The 16,475-nt window shown below is 39.7% G+C and overlaps 4 protein-coding genes across 4 annotated transcripts in view; 2 read left to right on the plus strand and 2 right to left on the minus strand.

Annotated features, from left to right (window-relative positions):
* The window catches only part of LOC123865502 (actin-related protein 8), a 32,572-nt gene extending 30,598 nt beyond the window's left edge, over positions 1-1,974 (minus strand). Inside the window, exon 1 of the mRNA XM_045906559.1 lies at positions 39-1,974. Within this exon, the coding sequence (XP_045762515.1) occupies positions 45-1,733 (1,689 nt within the window). The 5' untranslated portion in view covers positions 1,734-1,974 and the 3' untranslated portion in view covers positions 39-44. The remainder of the gene's footprint in view (positions 1-38) is intronic.
* Positions 1,975-2,972: 998 nt separating this feature from the next.
* Positions 2,973-6,991, plus strand: LOC123865506 (syntaxin-16). The gene is made up of 4 exons (XM_045906565.1): positions 2,973-3,195; positions 3,678-3,814; positions 4,426-4,598; positions 4,794-6,991. Exons 1-4 carry the CDS (start codon positions 3,115-3,117, stop codon positions 5,417-5,419), a joined length of 1,017 nt encoding a protein of 338 aa, XP_045762521.1. The 5' UTR covers positions 2,973-3,114; the 3' UTR covers positions 5,420-6,991.
* A 2,584-nt stretch (positions 6,992-9,575) lies between these two features.
* LOC123865751 (ubiquitin-conjugating enzyme E2 C) lies at positions 9,576-10,643 on the minus strand. The gene is made up of 2 exons (XM_045906970.1): positions 10,399-10,643; positions 9,576-10,328 (listed from the first exon to the last, which is right to left on the minus strand). Exons 1-2 carry the CDS (start codon positions 10,497-10,499, stop codon positions 9,902-9,904), a joined length of 528 nt encoding a protein of 175 aa, XP_045762926.1. The 5' UTR covers positions 10,500-10,643; the 3' UTR covers positions 9,576-9,901.
* Positions 10,644-11,983: 1,340 nt separating this feature from the next.
* Positions 11,984-13,809, plus strand: LOC123865040 (replication stress response regulator SDE2). Its single transcript, XM_045905863.1, has one exon. It carries the CDS (start codon positions 12,135-12,137, stop codon positions 12,855-12,857), a length of 723 nt encoding a protein of 240 aa, XP_045761819.1. The 5' UTR covers positions 11,984-12,134; the 3' UTR covers positions 12,858-13,809.
* Positions 13,810-16,475: the final 2,666 nt, after the last annotated feature.

The following is a 16,475-nucleotide window of genomic DNA, read 5'->3' on the forward strand; positions in this document are numbered from 1 at the left end:
TGTAAGAAAGCAATTAAACGACACTTGTTCAACAAATTGTTACTTTACCAAATAAAAGGAGCTCTTTCTCTTAATATTTTGAGCCCATATCTATTCCACTCCATCTGGTTAATCCACAACTCGGCTGCAGACTCCAAGCACGACATAACGGCTGCACCCTTCCACACAGTGCTGGCGGGGTCTATGTCCTTGGGGGAGGTCACTATCTCCAGCTGCTCAGTCTTGTACGTGTAAGGGATTTGCAAAGCTAGCTTGTTCTGAAGCCACAAGTTGAGGCCGTGGACTTTAACACCTCCACCCACGATTAATATGCTACTGTACATTTTACGTTTTAACTCCTCAGTCGGACAACAGTCTATACTTTGAAGTATTGCAGCGTCCAAACTCAAAACTTGGCCAGGGGCCAGGGTGACCTCTCCTGGACCATTTTCTAAAGTATCCACCACTATATCATCATCAGGGTTTGCCGTTGGCTGACTTTCATTCGCCCCTTCAAACTGTTGACTTTCATTCGCCGTAGGGTCGGCTGGCTCACGTTTTCTTCCTGTTTCTCTCAAAAACTCAGCATCGAAAGGGTCCTCTGCATCACTAGGTTGCCGAGTTTGAATTTTAGTAGTCTTCTGCCCGGTTATTTTAAGTAGATCCGTGTAAAACAAGGACAGCGGTGATATGATACATTCGTCACCAACTTGTAAAGTATATTTATTCACTATATCTCCAGGATGGTCAACTAGAAATGTCTTCTCTTGAGGTCCGCAGACGTCTAAATTGATGTGACAAAAGTCCTGGTACAAGTTGCGCATCAGGAAAACATCTCTTGGGACATTTTCATTCCAATTCTTGTATGGGAATGCACTCTTGTGGAACATCCAGGACAAAGCCTGACATACGTCCCCGGCTCCATAATCCATTCTTAATCTTGTAGTTTTATGTGAGATGCCATCCTCAACGCACGAAATGGCAGTCTTTTGGTCACCGATATCTACAACACAGGCAGAGCCTATGCCCGCTCCGAATGTCGCTCCTACACTTTCTTGAACAAGAAAGCAGTGACCGAATCCTAAATCTTTCAATAATAGCGATGTAAGGTACTTTAGATGACTTCTCGAATAGATATCTGGTATCAATAGAACACAGCGGTACTTCACCAGTTCCATCAAGGGTATGCCCAGCTTGTATTCAATAATTGAGCTCCAAATGGTAAAGAGGTCGTTGAGAACGGAGGAGATGGAGCCGCCGACTTCGGAGTGCAAGTTGAAGTCGCCGCGGCGGAACGGGAAGTGCACGTTGTAGGGCAGCTCGGGGTCCACGTCCAGCACCAGGTCACCCACCACGAGGTCGCACTGCACTTGCGGCCACGCCTCCCCGTCGGCTGCGGGCTCCGGGAGCGAGCGGCGGTTGAAAGCCGCGATCTGCTGCGGCGGCGTGGCATACCGCCGCCCGCCGTGCGACTGCATACAGGACTGCAGCGTGTGGGAGATCTGCAGACGACATTCTTCCAGCTCCTCGATCAGTTCTTTCGTCTTGGGCACGCTCGGCGGCACGAAAGGATCGCGGTAGATTTTCCCTCCGGGATGGCGTTTTCTCGCTATACAATGAAGTTGTTTCACTGGTAGTAGATCAGATGCGCGCCCTATGCGAACGTAGAGTGATCCGGGGTGTATTACAATTATCCTGTTCGAAGGAAATTGCTGAAAATGCTCTGGGCCGGCGTCGTAAGTAGGCACACTCATTTGATTTTGTACAAAGCGTTAACTTGGGACTGCGTGACGATCATGAATATTGTTTCCTTGTTGAAAACGAAACCGATGAAACCCATGCGTTCCTACCTAATCGAAGGCGTATAAAAATCACCGTAAAACCCGTAAAACAAAATCAAACCGTTTATCTTTGGCAACAAAAAACACTAATTTATGAAAAACACCACGCAAAGACCATCACCACAGAACATTTACATTATTATTTATTACCCTAGGCGGGACAATCCTACTCTATGGGCGGGACCATCACTCTATGACCATCCGCTTTTTGGCAGTTGGCAGCACAGAGTATCTATTCTATACTAATAAATAAAATTGGAGTATCTGTCTGTAATTTCGAAATAACTACCTCATATTAAGCTCATATGGTTATTTGAACGATACCATAACTGAATCACACGTTTTTAAAATTTTTGTCTGTCTGTCTGTCTGTCTGTCTGTCTGTCTGTCTGTCTGTCTGTTTGAAAAGGCTAATCTTTGGAACGGCTGAACCGATTTTGACGGGACTTTCACAGGCAAGTAGAGGATTGACCAGGGCGTAAAATAGGCTACTTTTTTAACCGACTTTCAAAAAGGGAGTTGTGTTTTTCTACCTATGTACACCGAAATCTCCGAGATTTCTGAACCGATTTGCGTCATTTCTTTTTTAATCGATAGAGGAACTTTGCGACATTGTTTCATAAAAAATTTGGAGTCCAACTCCTCAATCCTGATGCTGCAGGGGATCTGACCAATCCACGCGGGCGAAGCTGCGGGCATCAGCTAGTATTGAATATGTTGGCAGTTGGCACCATAGACAACACAGTATATATTATGGTATATATTAATTACCAGGTTGGCAACTTCAATATATACCTACTAATTTTGAGGGACTTCGTCTGTGTTGGTGTTAGCTGGCGGGCGTGCGGTGCCCTTATGGAATGTTTTTTTTTTTTTTTTTTGTTAAATGTGGCCAGTTTTTGTGTTTTTCTAGTGTTTTTTGGTGGTGGAACCTCAGACTAAGTATATATAAGGGTGGAACTGACTGGGAAGCGTTCTAGAGGGGCGCCGCGCGTGTGTTGGTGAGCGTCGGCACGGTCGAAGTCCATTTTTTTAGTTTCCCTCATGTTTCCCTAACTAGTAAATAACTACAAACTTGACAATGGCTAATCTGTGTAAAGCCAGACGAGAGAAAAAAAAATCTTGACAGACAGTGACATCTCGTGACGTTGACGTTACTGTTGACAGTCGGAGGTATATTCGTTCAATTTATTATATTTTGTAGTTTTCTATCAACAAAACTATTTTAAGGTGAAAAGTGGAGATAAGGACAAAATAAACTATTTTTCAAGATAGTGTTACAGAGTATATTAAAATGGTGTCGCGAAGTTTAACAGAAGTGTTTGTGTTGATGCGCAATAACGCTATCCATGGTCGTCAAATATTCGCAGAACAGGTAAAAATCTATTGATTAGACTGTAAAGACCGAGAGTACAATAAACGCGATCTAAGTTGGCCTGCCAGAAATTAGTCGGGAGTAGCTGCATCTTTAACGACGCGACGCCTGGCCGTGACCGTGTCTGCTTTCTGACACTTTAACGAGACTTGGCTTTCCTCAGCAACAAAATTAATTCAGGCGGCCCAGGATTAAAACTTAGAACAACAAACACTTTTCTAATGGATAATTATGGATTTGTAAGATCCGCAAGACCACCTTACCCATTACCCCAGGTGGGGTACCTGATTGCAAACTCTGTAGGTACATAAACTAAATTGGCAAGTCAAAACAGCTATTTTTACTGTTCCCTGCAGAAACAGAAAGCATTATTAATTCTAGACCTGTTAACTTAGAGATTGTGCACCACTAAATTAGCATTAATAAAAAATGTGGTCTAGTTTCTTTTTTGATCCTAAACCAAAATTTACTTTTTCAAAAAGGGAAATGAGTCTGAAAGGGTTAAGCTCATGCGGTCCAGCAGTCATGATGCAGAGGCAGGTTTGGAGACTCGCTCGGACTGTCATGCTCCTCCACCCTGGAGTGACTCATTGGAGGAGGCGCATTATATCATTACTAGGTTGGTGTGTTATTAACATTAGTCTTTAGAATATAATAGAATAAAATGAAATTCGTTTTTATTCAAATAAACTTATACAGGTGCTTTTGAATGGCTAAAATAATTTATCACTGGCTCGGAATGCCGAACATTTATTGAACTAACTTCAACAAATTAGGAGGTTGGCACGAAGCAACAACTTAAGATTTCATCTCTATATGTTCTGGGGCACACATTCATACAATTTTCGGCCATCTGTTAAATATACTAAATAATCCAATGCTGCTCCCATAATATTATCAGAATGTTTGGCAGAAAACTTTCTGACACATCCACATTCCACACATTATTAGCCAGCTAATCTTAGATGCACTGGTTTATCAGATATTTCTGAAGCAAATTCCTGCTTATTGCGGGATCTAGTACAAAGGAGAACTACTTTCTGACATTCTGATCTGGCAAATTTTTGACTCCGGTTGGTGTGTATCTTGCGAGCAACAAAAGCGGATGTCCGATTCTCTGGGAGTCTGTGGGAGTCTAGAACTTGATGCATGTCAAACTTTTGCTGACGTGACAAGGCCAGCCTAGAATAAGAAGCAAACAGCAAGAATAGCTCATCTTTGTGTCTCCAGGTTACGAACGAAGCTGTCGGAGCTGCAGTCGCGCCACGAGCAGCAGCTGCGGCGGCCCGCGCTCGACGACAGCAGCGAGCAGCGGCACATCGAGCGGCTGTCGGCGGAGATTGGCCGCCACTTCGCGCAGGCGCACGCTCGCCTCGCGCCCATCAGGGCCCAAGTCAGACACGGTCAGTGTGCTCTCCCTCCCGCCCGCCTCTAGCCAGTCCGGTCAGCACCGGACTGGCTTTTGATGATTGTAGTTGACTTTAAAAAAGAAGTTGGTTTAGTTTTCATAAAACTCATTCACCAGAGCTTAGAAATAGTTACTTAACACATAATTTTTAAAACAAATAAATAATGAATCCAAATTTCCAAATTTCCAGGTAGCAAATCCGAACAGAAACTAGCAACAAATGTAGTTCTAGCTTTAGTAACGATCCTCCAAGATCTGAGCGTGACTTTTCGCTCGGCGCAATCTAACTACCTAAAATCCCTAACGTCGAGAGAGGAAAGATCTAATGCCTACTTCGACCTCCCAAATTTTGAGGAGCTGAGTTTACAAGACGAACTATTACCAGGCCTGACCAGTAACCAGACGGATTTGCTGTTCTCCTTACCGAGTACTTCAACCCAGAATCATTTTGAAGAAGAAAATTCTGAGGGTAGTTTCCAAAAACAAAATTTGAACCAAAAGCAGTTATTATTGATGCAAGAGGAGAACACTAAAATGGTGGCAGAAAGGGAAGAAGAAGTTAACAAGATAGTGAAATCGATAGTAGATTTGAACGATATATTCAAGGATCTGGCGCAAATGGTTAATGAACAAGGCACGGTACTGGATAGAATAGACTACAACGTAGAGCAGACGCAAGTGCAAGTCCACGAGGGGTACAAACAGTTGCAGAAAGCTGAGAGGTACCAGAGACAAAACAGAAAAATGCATTGCATCATGATGCTTGCTGTTACTGTTATAGTTTTGGTCATACTATTGATTGTTGTTAAGAGTTAGCTTTTGTATTGACGACGGAGGGTTAAAGCATTTACGCCTATCTCGGCTAACTGATATAGTCGGTCCAACATAAGTCGGTGAAATACAACACAGGGGCCTTAGCATTAAATCTGATAGCCACAATGCGACGATCGCAATTACTTCCAATTGGCTGATAATTTTCTGCTTTCGTTGTAGTCTCTCGATAGATGTCCACTGTCCACTGCTGGACTAAGGTCTCTGCAAGGATCTCCACAGAGCAGGCAAAGTACCTATTAGTATAGCTAGAGGAATATTATTTAAATAAAAAATATGACAAGAAAATATCATGTATGTAATCATTATTTATATAATACTATGTTAAGTGTCAGGGATAAGGATATAATATAAATTATATTAATTATTATTGTTAAATTCGATATAAACTCAGAAAACTGCTATTCTTCGATATGCTTCCCAGTGTAAAGTGATATACTATTAACCATTCCTAGTATTATGAAATTATTATAATTTTACAGTCCTTGAGCATATTATCGGGTACAGTACTACCACTTTTATAAGTTACACCGATGTACCTGCGCAGAAATCTTTTATTGAATGGCGCGAAAATATCTCAGCCAATCATAGCGCGCGTCCGTCCACTTGCCCACATGCCATGTTTAGTACATGCGAATTATGAGCGAGATAGCACGAGTCTGTTGCTCTTGTGTTTAAAATCTTAACGTCAAGGAATAAGGTCTGTATTTCATTGATGTACTTTTCTACGCAAGCGAATTTTACCGATGGACTTATAAAAGTGGTGGTACTGTACGCCCTTAAACCTTTCTCATGATCAACAGGGCAAGGACACCACAGAGTAATACCTCCTTGAACATACCCAGTAGCTGATTCATCAATCTTAGATGACTTCGTCCGCATGCATTTAGGTTTTTAAAAATCGTTGCGTCGCTGTTGTGTCGTGTGTGACCAAGGCTTAAATTACTAATGTTATCAATGACACTGATTCTAGTCTTTTGTTAGTGTAGTATAGGTAGCGTTTTATTTATTTACTGTTACTAGCTAATGCCTGCGACTTCGCCCGTGTGGATTTGTTTATCCAATCCTGTGGGAACTTCATTTTCGGGATAGAAAATAACCTATGTCACTCCACATTTTTAAGTTAATCCATGCAAATAATCACGCCGATCCGTTTTAATTTTGCGGCGTAACAAACCAATATACCAACAAACGAACACTTTCGCATTTATAATGTAGGTAGTTATTTATAAAGGTGCAAACAAAGTACTGTGTTTTGACGTAGATATCAGTTAAGTAAGGATTTCTATAAAAATCCCTAAGGGTGTAAAATAGGGGTTTGAAATTTGTGTAGTCCACACGAATTCGCGGGTATAAGCTACTCTTCATGTAAAATGTCTGTCGTGTCGGTCATCGCACCAGATTGTGTTGTACATTAATTACAATTTACAACACACCACAACACAGTAATATGTCTGCACCCTTGTCGAATATAAAGATAGTTATGAAATAAATGTAGATAGGTATATTATGACCAAAATTGTTAACTTATTCCATTTAATATAAGTAATCACTAATTTACTTACTCATAAGATTTGATGTACTTACCATTTTTTCTTTTTCGCAATTTTACTGTTGATTGATATTTGATATAATATTGAGATGTGTGTGCCAATGTAATAATATGTATGTGCAGTAAAATCAATTGTACAAGGCTCGTACATGTCAAAAACGCCTGAGATCGTGTTGTGTGGGTTTTTATAATCTGATTTGAACCATACAAAATATTAAGATTAAGATTTTTTTGACGCAACAGTCTGTTTCTACCTTAAGCTATAAGTACCTACCTATATTATTGAAAACCATCAGTCATCAATATTCAATCTTTCTGTAATCTGTTGCTAAGCTTGGCAACGCAAACGTCGATTTGGAAGTGATATATTTACAGATGACAGATAGATTGACTGTACTTATGTCTTCGGTGTAGCGTCTTTTTCAATACAATTCAAAGTCAGCATTATTTACTCTGATATGCCCTTTTGGTCATCTCCGTGTATTGTTTTAATACGCCAGCGACCAGTTTCAACCTACATCAAAGTAAATAAAGCTGAATTAAAGTTATAATAAAAAAAGATTCAGACAAATTGAGAAACTCCTTCTTTTTGAAGTCGGTTAAAAAGGCAACAGTGCAATATCTTTCTATAGATGTCTTAAATATCGTAGTTAGCTTCCCACGAAGCAATCTTAACTTTCATGTGGAACAAAATGGCTGAGTAAACAGTAAATGTACCTACAAATAAAGAAGTGTGTCTGTGAAGTCTGTCTGTGATTTCGAAAAAATCTATCGTTTATTAGGCTCATCACACTAATATTATAAAGGAGAAAGTTTGTATGTGTGTGTGTGTGTGTGTGTGTGTGTGTGTGTATGTTTGTTACTCCTTCACGCAAAAACGACTGGACGGATTTGGCTGAAATTTGGAATGGAGATAGATTATACCCTGGATTAGCACATAGGCTACTTTTTATCTCGGAAAATCAAAGAGTTCCCACGGGAATTTTAAAAAACCTACATCCACGCGAACGAAGTCGCAGGCATCAGCTAGTAAGTCATATTAGCTAATCTTTGAAACTGCTGAACCGATTTTAATGCGATTTCGTAGGTAGTCAGGTGGGGACAACGAGTGATAAGGTTATAGCTATGATGGGATTCCTACAGGATTTTTAAAAACGAAATCCACACAGATAAATTCCCAGGCAAAGCTTGTTAATAAAATATGTAACCAGATACAAATCCTATAAAACAAGTGAGCAAACATGTACCAATAAGTTTTATTAATAAAATTAAGTAAATTATTTATTGGAGTAATAGTGGGCGACAAGTGGGAACTAAAGTGTAAATAAGTTGTTGTAATTTGTTAACTTATTAAATCAAATTTACATACCTAAGAATTTTCAAATGTTTTATTTTAATTTGATTCAACCTTCAATTAAATATTAAAAGTATAGACCATTCAAGAGTCTTTATTCATATTACTTTGATTCAGAAAGGTTTCTAAGCTAGTTTGTGCACTAAAAATAAAACTAAAGCTATTTTTACATTAATTTGTGCTTGATGACATGACTTTTGATGCCACAAATTCAATTGCTCATTTAGCTCTTACAGTTTTGGGACCTGAGACACAATGGCAGGTTCTATGAATCTCCCAAATCTATCATAGCTGCCTCTCATAGCTAGGCGAGTGACTGAATTTGTGGAATAGACTGCATCACAAATAAGTTCATAGTAAAAAAATAGCTTTAATTTTATTTCTAGTGAACAAAAACTAAGTTTGAGGCTATGTTAGTCTGACATAGCCCTATTTGAAAGTTGAAGTGGCAGAAGGCAGGCCAAGACTGCAAGTTTCATACAAGTAAGCCAAGTTTGGAGATACTCAGTATGAGGGATTGACAGAATAAAGACAAGTTAGAAGTTTAGACAATCCAGTGTAACCCTGTATTATGGAAGGCCTTTAGGAAACTGGACATAAGCTTATAAGATGATACAGTACCATAGTCCTCAATTTGTATAAGATTACACCCCTACATAGTTGAAATTCCATGGACTCAAATGAAGCATTTTGCTTTGTTTCTTATATGCACTGCTAGAAAATGGAATGCCTTTTCGTTTTCCCCACCAGCTATATTGTTGGTACCCTCAAAACTTCTGAGTTAATAGGCACTATCTAGGCAAGCATGCTCCACCTTAGTCTATATCATCACCTACTGTGGCGACGGTTGCAGCCAAGCACAAGCCTTTATACATATTTCTGTTCTATTAAGAATCTTAGCCATGTTAATGATGACTAATATTCCCCTTTCCCCTCCAACTAAACGTAAAGCTTGTGCTAGGAGTGGATATGACAATAGTGCAACAGCCAATAGGTCGGATTTGAAACAAAGATCTTTGGGAATTCACTCCGCTCCTTAACCATTGAGCCATTGAAGCTTTTCTCAAGTTTCTAGACCTACAGGTTACGCTGTATGTTGATATGTCAGTCTTTATCTTTTTACATGTATAGATATAATTTGCACAAGAATGTGATCCACAAAGCACATATCTGTAACAAAGCATGATCATTAGAAAATGAGGCAGGAATAAATAACAATATGAATAAAAACAAAATTTGGAATTGAACTAAATAATTGTATTAATCAGTTTCTTTCATTAAACATATTAACATCTTTGTTTGTTGAAATTGTTGAAAGACTGCAAGCGACAAGTGCATAGATCAAGAAAGTTTACAATTTTATACAATAATAAAATTAGTGAAGTACAATAAATATCAACATCAGTCTATTACAATGTGTTTATTTAAATGGAATTGCTTGCTTTGGGTTGGTTGACATTAGAAATAAGGATAACAAAAAGACCTCCATGTTCACACTCAGACATTCACAACACAAGTAACGCAACTCAACATAACTCATACAGTTAAATCTAACAAACTATTAGTCTCTATGTTTACTATAAAATTCATCTAAATACTTTTTGTAGGCGGGTTGGTTGGGCCATAGGTAGGAGGCTTGCTGGTTCAGAGGACTTTGTGTGTTTGGTTCCGCCAGCAGGCTCTGTATGGACAGGAGCACCATGCGGACGTCGTACAGAGCCGTCCACTTGTCCTTCAATATATCTAAACATATTAACCCACAGGTGTCCACGTTGGGGTGAAAGCATGGCGTCACGAACTTGACGACGGGCGGGGCGTAGGGGTACGAGTTGGGGAACTCTAGGGACAGCTTGTACTTGTGTCCCGCGTAAACAGTGTCTTCGGGCCCGTTAATAGTACCTATCCATTTAAAAAGGTTTTCGCTTTCTGGAAACGCAGAGATCCCTTTGTCTGCGCATCGCATCAACTCCATAAGTTCTTTCTGCAATCTGTAACAAGCACTAAACCTTAGCCACGGATCGAGAATTAAAAACACAGGGGATTATCGAAAATTCTTACCGTTTGCTCACGGCGTGATTGTCTTTTAATTTTATAGTGTCCTCATTTTGTTTAGCTGGATTCGACGACGACGCATAATGCGGGTTAATATTCTGAGCCATAATAATCACAAGAAATCGAAATTAGATATCACCCGTTGTCTGTTGAAAGAAGGCGACTTCCTGTTAATTTTAAAAAGCTCAAATTTTATTGGATCTTTCATTAGTTTGACAGATGCACGAATGCAATAATGGCGTCAATCAACGTAAAATTGCATAGACTAATATCACAGAGTATAATTATCGATCAAAGAGAATAAAAGTGGATATGGGTAACTTTAGAAATTAATCAAACATAGTGACGGTGAAAACTGAAAACCGTGAAAATACTGGGCAACTACACTACTGATTGAGCAACAAAGGCGAACATGTGGGCCGCTCCAAATTGTAAAAACTTTCAGCTCTGTAACGCTATGGATGTTGATGTTAAATAATAATATATTTTATTAATAGCGAAGGCGAGCGAGTATTTACTAATATAATAAATTTACACGTCCATTGTTAGCCTTTGCTTGCCTTCGCTGCTCAATGTTAGATATACCTAATATAGTTACGGTAGATCATACCTAGTTGTAGAATTAAAACAACATCATACTGAATACTGTTAAATCACTTTAATTTTGTAGGTATTGAATACCTACTTCAGCAACCTAACGTAACAAGATACCTACGTAAATAGAAAAAGAACATGAACTGACCAACTTTCACTTTCTTTTATTATATTTTTGTGTTCACTCAAGTATGAAATTGGGGTGAATGGAATAATTCAGATTGGGTTCAATATGAAAAGCCTATAAAAGATCAGCAATAATGTAAGGCACCTTCAGTTACACAAAGTTAAACGTTTACATAAAAGTTACATTATCTAGTTACATTGCATCTGCATTGAGAATTTAGCAGAAATAATGATTGCTTTTGTAAGTACACACTTGCCTATTTTTAATTGTAACCATAAAATTGTATTTTTAAAATGCTATATTCTAAACATTTATTGCTAAAACATTCGTAAACGTTAGTAAAATATAAAAATTTATAATATATCAGTAGGGACAGTAGGTAGTTACTTAGGTAGGTACACACTATCAAATAAATCTTGTGTCAGAAACCGGTGAGGCTTAGATTATAAATCCAGCGGTGAAGGTTATTAAAACAAAAAGTGGCATTTTATATGTGATCCCTCAAACAGCTAAAAATCACAGTTTTCATTAGCAAACTCTACCTTTTCTGCCTGTATAAATTAAGTTAAGCCTGTCCCTATTCTACCAGTAACTGTGCAGTGCAGGTGTATCTCTTTAGGAGGATCGAAACATGCGATGTAAGCTGAGGAGCTCATGTCATAACTCATGACTCATGAGCTTCTCAGCACGCGGGTGGGGATCCTCCTTTTAGGATACTGTTTACAAAGATTTACATGATGAAACCATGATGAAACAACGTAACTACGTCGACTAAAAAGACTGACATCAAGGGCTGTAAATAAACATTTGACCACAGATTAATAGAGGATGTACTCATGGGATGGGACACCTCTTTTGATTTTGACATTTCTCTGTTTTATCGATTGGCAAAATTGGGCAAAATCGTGATTCGTGATTTCATCAAAAACATTGTGGAACTTGTGGATATTATTGAAGAATATTATCATTATATTTTCATTTATTGTTATAAACTTCTTTAATTTATATAAACACGGACAAAATGGCCAGCATGATTTATTTTGAAAACTGTTTGCTGTTCAACACCTCATACACAGACGTGTTCGAATTGAAACACAATATTTCAACACAATATGGCATTCCTGTGGAAGATTTATATGTAACATTGGACGGTAAGCTTGTGTACGACGATTGTATTCTAAGGAATAGTGAGAATGTTGTCAGAGTGCGCTCAAGGATCGTCGGTGGGAAGGGAGGTTTCGGTTCGATGTTGCGTGCGATCGGCGCTCAAATCGAGAAAACCACTAATCGTGAAGCATGCCGAGACCTTTCTGGGAGGCGTTTACGCGATATTAACGAAGAGAAGAGGTTAAGAAAGTGGTTAGAGGGCCAGGAAGATCGTGAACGCGAGGCAGCTGAGAGAAAGCAAAAAAAGTTAGAAAGGCTAATCGCTGAGCCAAAAATTGACGTAAATTTGCATCCTCAATACGAAAAAGAGAGGCAGGAACTGCCTGAGCGCGTCAGTGCGGCTGTGGACGCCGGTTGGCAAGCAGCGGGTACATCTAAAGAAGGTGTCAAACGCAAAGCGGAGGTTGAACAAAGTAAGGGAAAGAAAAAGGCTAAATTGTGGATAGATGCTGAGTTATCAGACTGTTCTTCCCTAAGCGATTACGAGGAAGAGGAAATCAAGTCCAACACTGCTCAAACTGTGTCCACAGATAGTGGAAATGAGTCTGATAAGTGTTCGGGGAGTAGTAAAATATAGTTATAGTTTTATATTTTACACATTTTAGTATTAAAATTTATGTTAAGGAGTAATCTTTGTTAACTATAGTATGCGACAGGTCAAGATGGCGATCAGGGTATGACGCAAGGCATACGCCCCGCACACTGGTAAATACAGGAGTGTGGGGCATCCCCACCCCAATTACCAGCTCAGCCTGTCGCATATTATATGTATTAAGTATTTCAGTAACAAAATTCCATGTTATCGTAGCTTAGAACTATTCCATACATGGACAAGCAGCATCATACAACATATGAGAAATCGGGCTGAAATTCTGAGAAATCTAGTAAAGCTTGAGTGATAGTCCCATGAACAATTTATATGGAAATAAGAGCAACTTTCTATTACTCTGTCAAACTATGCACTAGGTCATTCTGAACAAAAATGATTGCTTAACTCACCTCTGCTTATAACTTGATGGCCAGGTCATAGTAATTTAGACAGCTTCATGGAACACACTTGATCGAAATGCCCCTTCTAGTAGTACAATATTAATTAAAATTAAGTCAATGGATCATGGAATAGTAATATATTTATTTCTTTTTCTTATACATAAATTTGTATGAATCATAATCATCATTATGATCAACCCCTTTGCTGGCTCACTACTGTGACACACACATATTTCTTCTCAGAATGAGCAGCGCATGGCATTGGTCCACCAACCTGCTCAAGTGCAGATTGGCAGACTTCACACACTTGAGAATATTATGGAGAACTCTCAGGCATGCAGTTTTCCTATGTTTCCATTAAAGCAAGTGATGTGTTACTTTCATCAAATATTCCAGCCTATGACAGCCTGGTATAGCAGTTGTTGGTTCTTTTATACTCTATAGCGTCTGTCCGATTTAATGTGAGTTGGAATTTGTTAACAACCCAGTTGATTGAATTTATAAATTATTGTAACAAAAATAAATCTTAGAAACTGCAATATTTGTATTATTTTATTCCTGCTGAATAAGCGAATACCTAGTGATCCAGAAAGTTTTAGGATTGACTCAAATCCTTACTCCTGAGAACTAACCCATTGAAATACTATTTAGTACAATGGAGAAGTTTGAGGATGTATTTGCAATAGAAATAAATAGATCAAAACGAATAAACCTACCTATTTTGCCACGCAAGTGCAAACTTTGGAATCGACTCCCATCGGCGCTGTGACTTGCCACTAGTTTACAACATGGTCCGGTTATTCAAGGGGCGGACCAACAAATTCCTGAAAGGCCGGCAACGCATCGGCGGTTCTGGTGCTGCAAATGATCATGGGTGGCGGTAATCACTTAGCACTTGTCAACGTGTACTAACGGACGCCTAATACTAAGCCTCCGATCTCCGTCCGTCCGTCTGTCTGTCAAGTGGGCTATATCTTATGAACCATTACGGTTCCATATAGCCCACTTGACAGATAGGTACTTAGTTAAGAGAGTTGAAATTTTCAGTGTAATGAAAGTGCCTATTTCTATTGCTGCTAAGTATAGCAACAAATAATAAACGAAGATGGCGACTCACAAAATAACCGCCATGCATTTTTCTAAAGTCATAAAGTACATTGTTTTATATCTTGTACGGAACCCTTCGTGTGCCAATCCGACTCGCACCTGACCGGTTTCTTTATTTGCATTACAGAGAAAACTGTGGTGCGTGGTGTTAATGCTCTCATTCCTCACGCTGGTCAACGGGAGGCCACAAGAGTCGTATGGCGGAGGAAATCACGCTTCGGAGAGAAAAGGTATGTGTAATATCACAGAGAAAACTTTGGTGCGGCCCGGGACCAAAGCCTGAACCCCGAATAGGAGGCCGAAGTTTAACCACTAGGTCATCATAATGTCTATAAGTAAGACGTAAAGTAATGACGTAAGACAATAAACATAGGCTTCACTGCTGATCGTGCGATTTCAGACATAACCGATGTTAAAATATATCATTCAAAAAGTTTAATTGGAATTTTCTAAGTGGCCAGACTGTAGACTGCTCATTGGTGCTAATTTGGTTGTTAATTTATTGTGTTCACAATGCCTACATATTATGATGACTAAAACTCTAAAAGCATTGCTCTCTTCTTCCGCATAGGTCATAGAACGCAATTTTTTTAGCACAGTAGGTACCTACCCACCCAGTAGAACCCTCGTAGCTTTAGTTTTAAGTAACGTAATTAATTATCACCACTATATCGTACAAGTTTAACAATTTCGACCATCAAAGGAGTACAATTGTACCTACTTTGAATAAATGATTTTGACTTTTGACTTTTTTGACAGTCAGTTTTGGGTCATGGGTCTCTTGTAGGGACTTCCACGCGTCATGGCGTGGTGTTGCGCGGCCTGATCCAGCGGCTCCCTGCAACTCGTTTGATGTCATCTGTCCGAGTGCTACCACTGCGCTTCCAGTGCAACGTCTCACCTCGGGATTTATGCCACATAGCTGATGCCCGCAGCTTCGCCCGCGTGGATTGGTCAGATCCCCTGCAGCATCAGGATTGAGGAGTTGGACTCCAAATTTTTTATGAAACAATGTCGCAAAGTTCCTCTATCGATTAAAAAAGAAATGACGCAAATCGGTTCAAAAATATCGGAGATTCGGTGTACATAGGTAGAAAAACACAACTTCCTTTTTGAAAGTCGGTTAAAAAAGTAGCCTATGTTACACCCTGGTCAATCCTCTACTTGTCTGTGAAAATCCCATAAAAATCGGTTCAGCCGTTCCAAAGATTAGCCTTTTCAAACAGACACAGACAGACAGACAGACAAAAATTTTAAAAACGTGTGATTCAGTGTTGGTATCGTTCAAATAACCATATGAGCTTAATATGAGGTAGTTATTTCGAAATTACAGACAGACACTCCTTCGAAAGCCGTTGAGCTATGTCGGTTACTTTGAACGAACACTACTAACCTACAAAGTGATCTATTGATCATGTACCACGACATGACCTTCAGGACACTCAATAGACTCGGTGCTTTTTCATTCTCACTGAGGCCGCGGCCTCCATGACAGCGGGAGGCGGGGCGGGAGCGGCGGGGTTTGAACTTGAGCTTTAAAACAAGGCTTTAAAGGTCTATTTACTTTGAGGCTAAAGTATATCAAAGTTTGAATTTTATCCACGTTGCATTATCTTCGAGAAGTCTTTTTACCTGACGCCAAATAAAATGTTTTCAGATGACGCCGGCCGGGTGCAGATAAAAGTGTACCGCGGACCCACTAGAATCGACGGGACCGCGCCGTGGGGCTTCTGGGTCAAGCAGCCGTCTGATGAGAAATGAACCCAGCAGTCATTACCTATTGTCCGCCCATGACCTTTCGTAGCCTGGAACAGCGCGGCGAGTGCTGGAAATAAAATGCGTAGCTTTGGTATAGTCATGTGACCTCGGCACGGATCTAAAGGAATACCTTGAATGCGTAGAACTCATATTTTGGATCCCAATAGCGGATTCCATCAACCAGATTATTGAAAATTGACGTGAACAATAATCTGATTGGTGGAACTACACTTGTTTGTTCGAGCGTACCTACCTACAGACCTCAGTAATGCGAATGTAAGACTCATTAAATACGCAAGTCCGGTTGAGATCAGTTTTTTGTACAATGCGCAGTCATACG

Source organism: Maniola jurtina, chromosome 5 (assembly GCF_905333055.1).
Source record: "Maniola jurtina chromosome 5, ilManJurt1.1, whole genome shotgun sequence".
NCBI lineage: Eukaryota > Metazoa > Arthropoda > Insecta > Lepidoptera > Nymphalidae > Maniola > Maniola jurtina.

What these genes read in the sequence shown, in the direction of transcription:
- LOC123865506 (XM_045906565.1), top strand. Translation starts at nt 3,115, where the DNA reads ATGGTGTCGCGAAGTTTAACAGAAGTGTTTGTGTTGATGCGCAATAAC. An exon ending in GCGCATTATATCATTACTAG is followed by an intron (nt 3,815 to 4,425) that starts GTTGGTGTGTTA and finishes TTGTGTCTCCAG; the next exon opens with GTTACGAACGAAGCTGTCGG. An exon ending in CAGGGCCCAAGTCAGACACG is followed by an intron (nt 4,599 to 4,793) that starts GTCAGTGTGCTC and finishes CCAAATTTCCAG; the next exon opens with GTAGCAAATCCGAACAGAAA.
- LOC123865040 (XM_045905863.1), top strand. Translation starts at nt 12,135, where the DNA reads ATGGCCAGCATGATTTATTTTGAAAACTGTTTGCTGTTCAACACCTCA.
- LOC123865751 (XM_045906970.1), bottom strand. Translation starts at nt 10,499, where the DNA reads ATGGCTCAGAATATTAACCCGCATTATGCGTCGTCGTCGAATCCAGCT. An exon ending in AATCACGCCGTGAGCAAACG is followed by an intron (nt 10,329 to 10,398) that starts GTAAGAATTTTC and finishes TGCTTGTTACAG; the next exon opens with ATTGCAGAAAGAACTTATGG.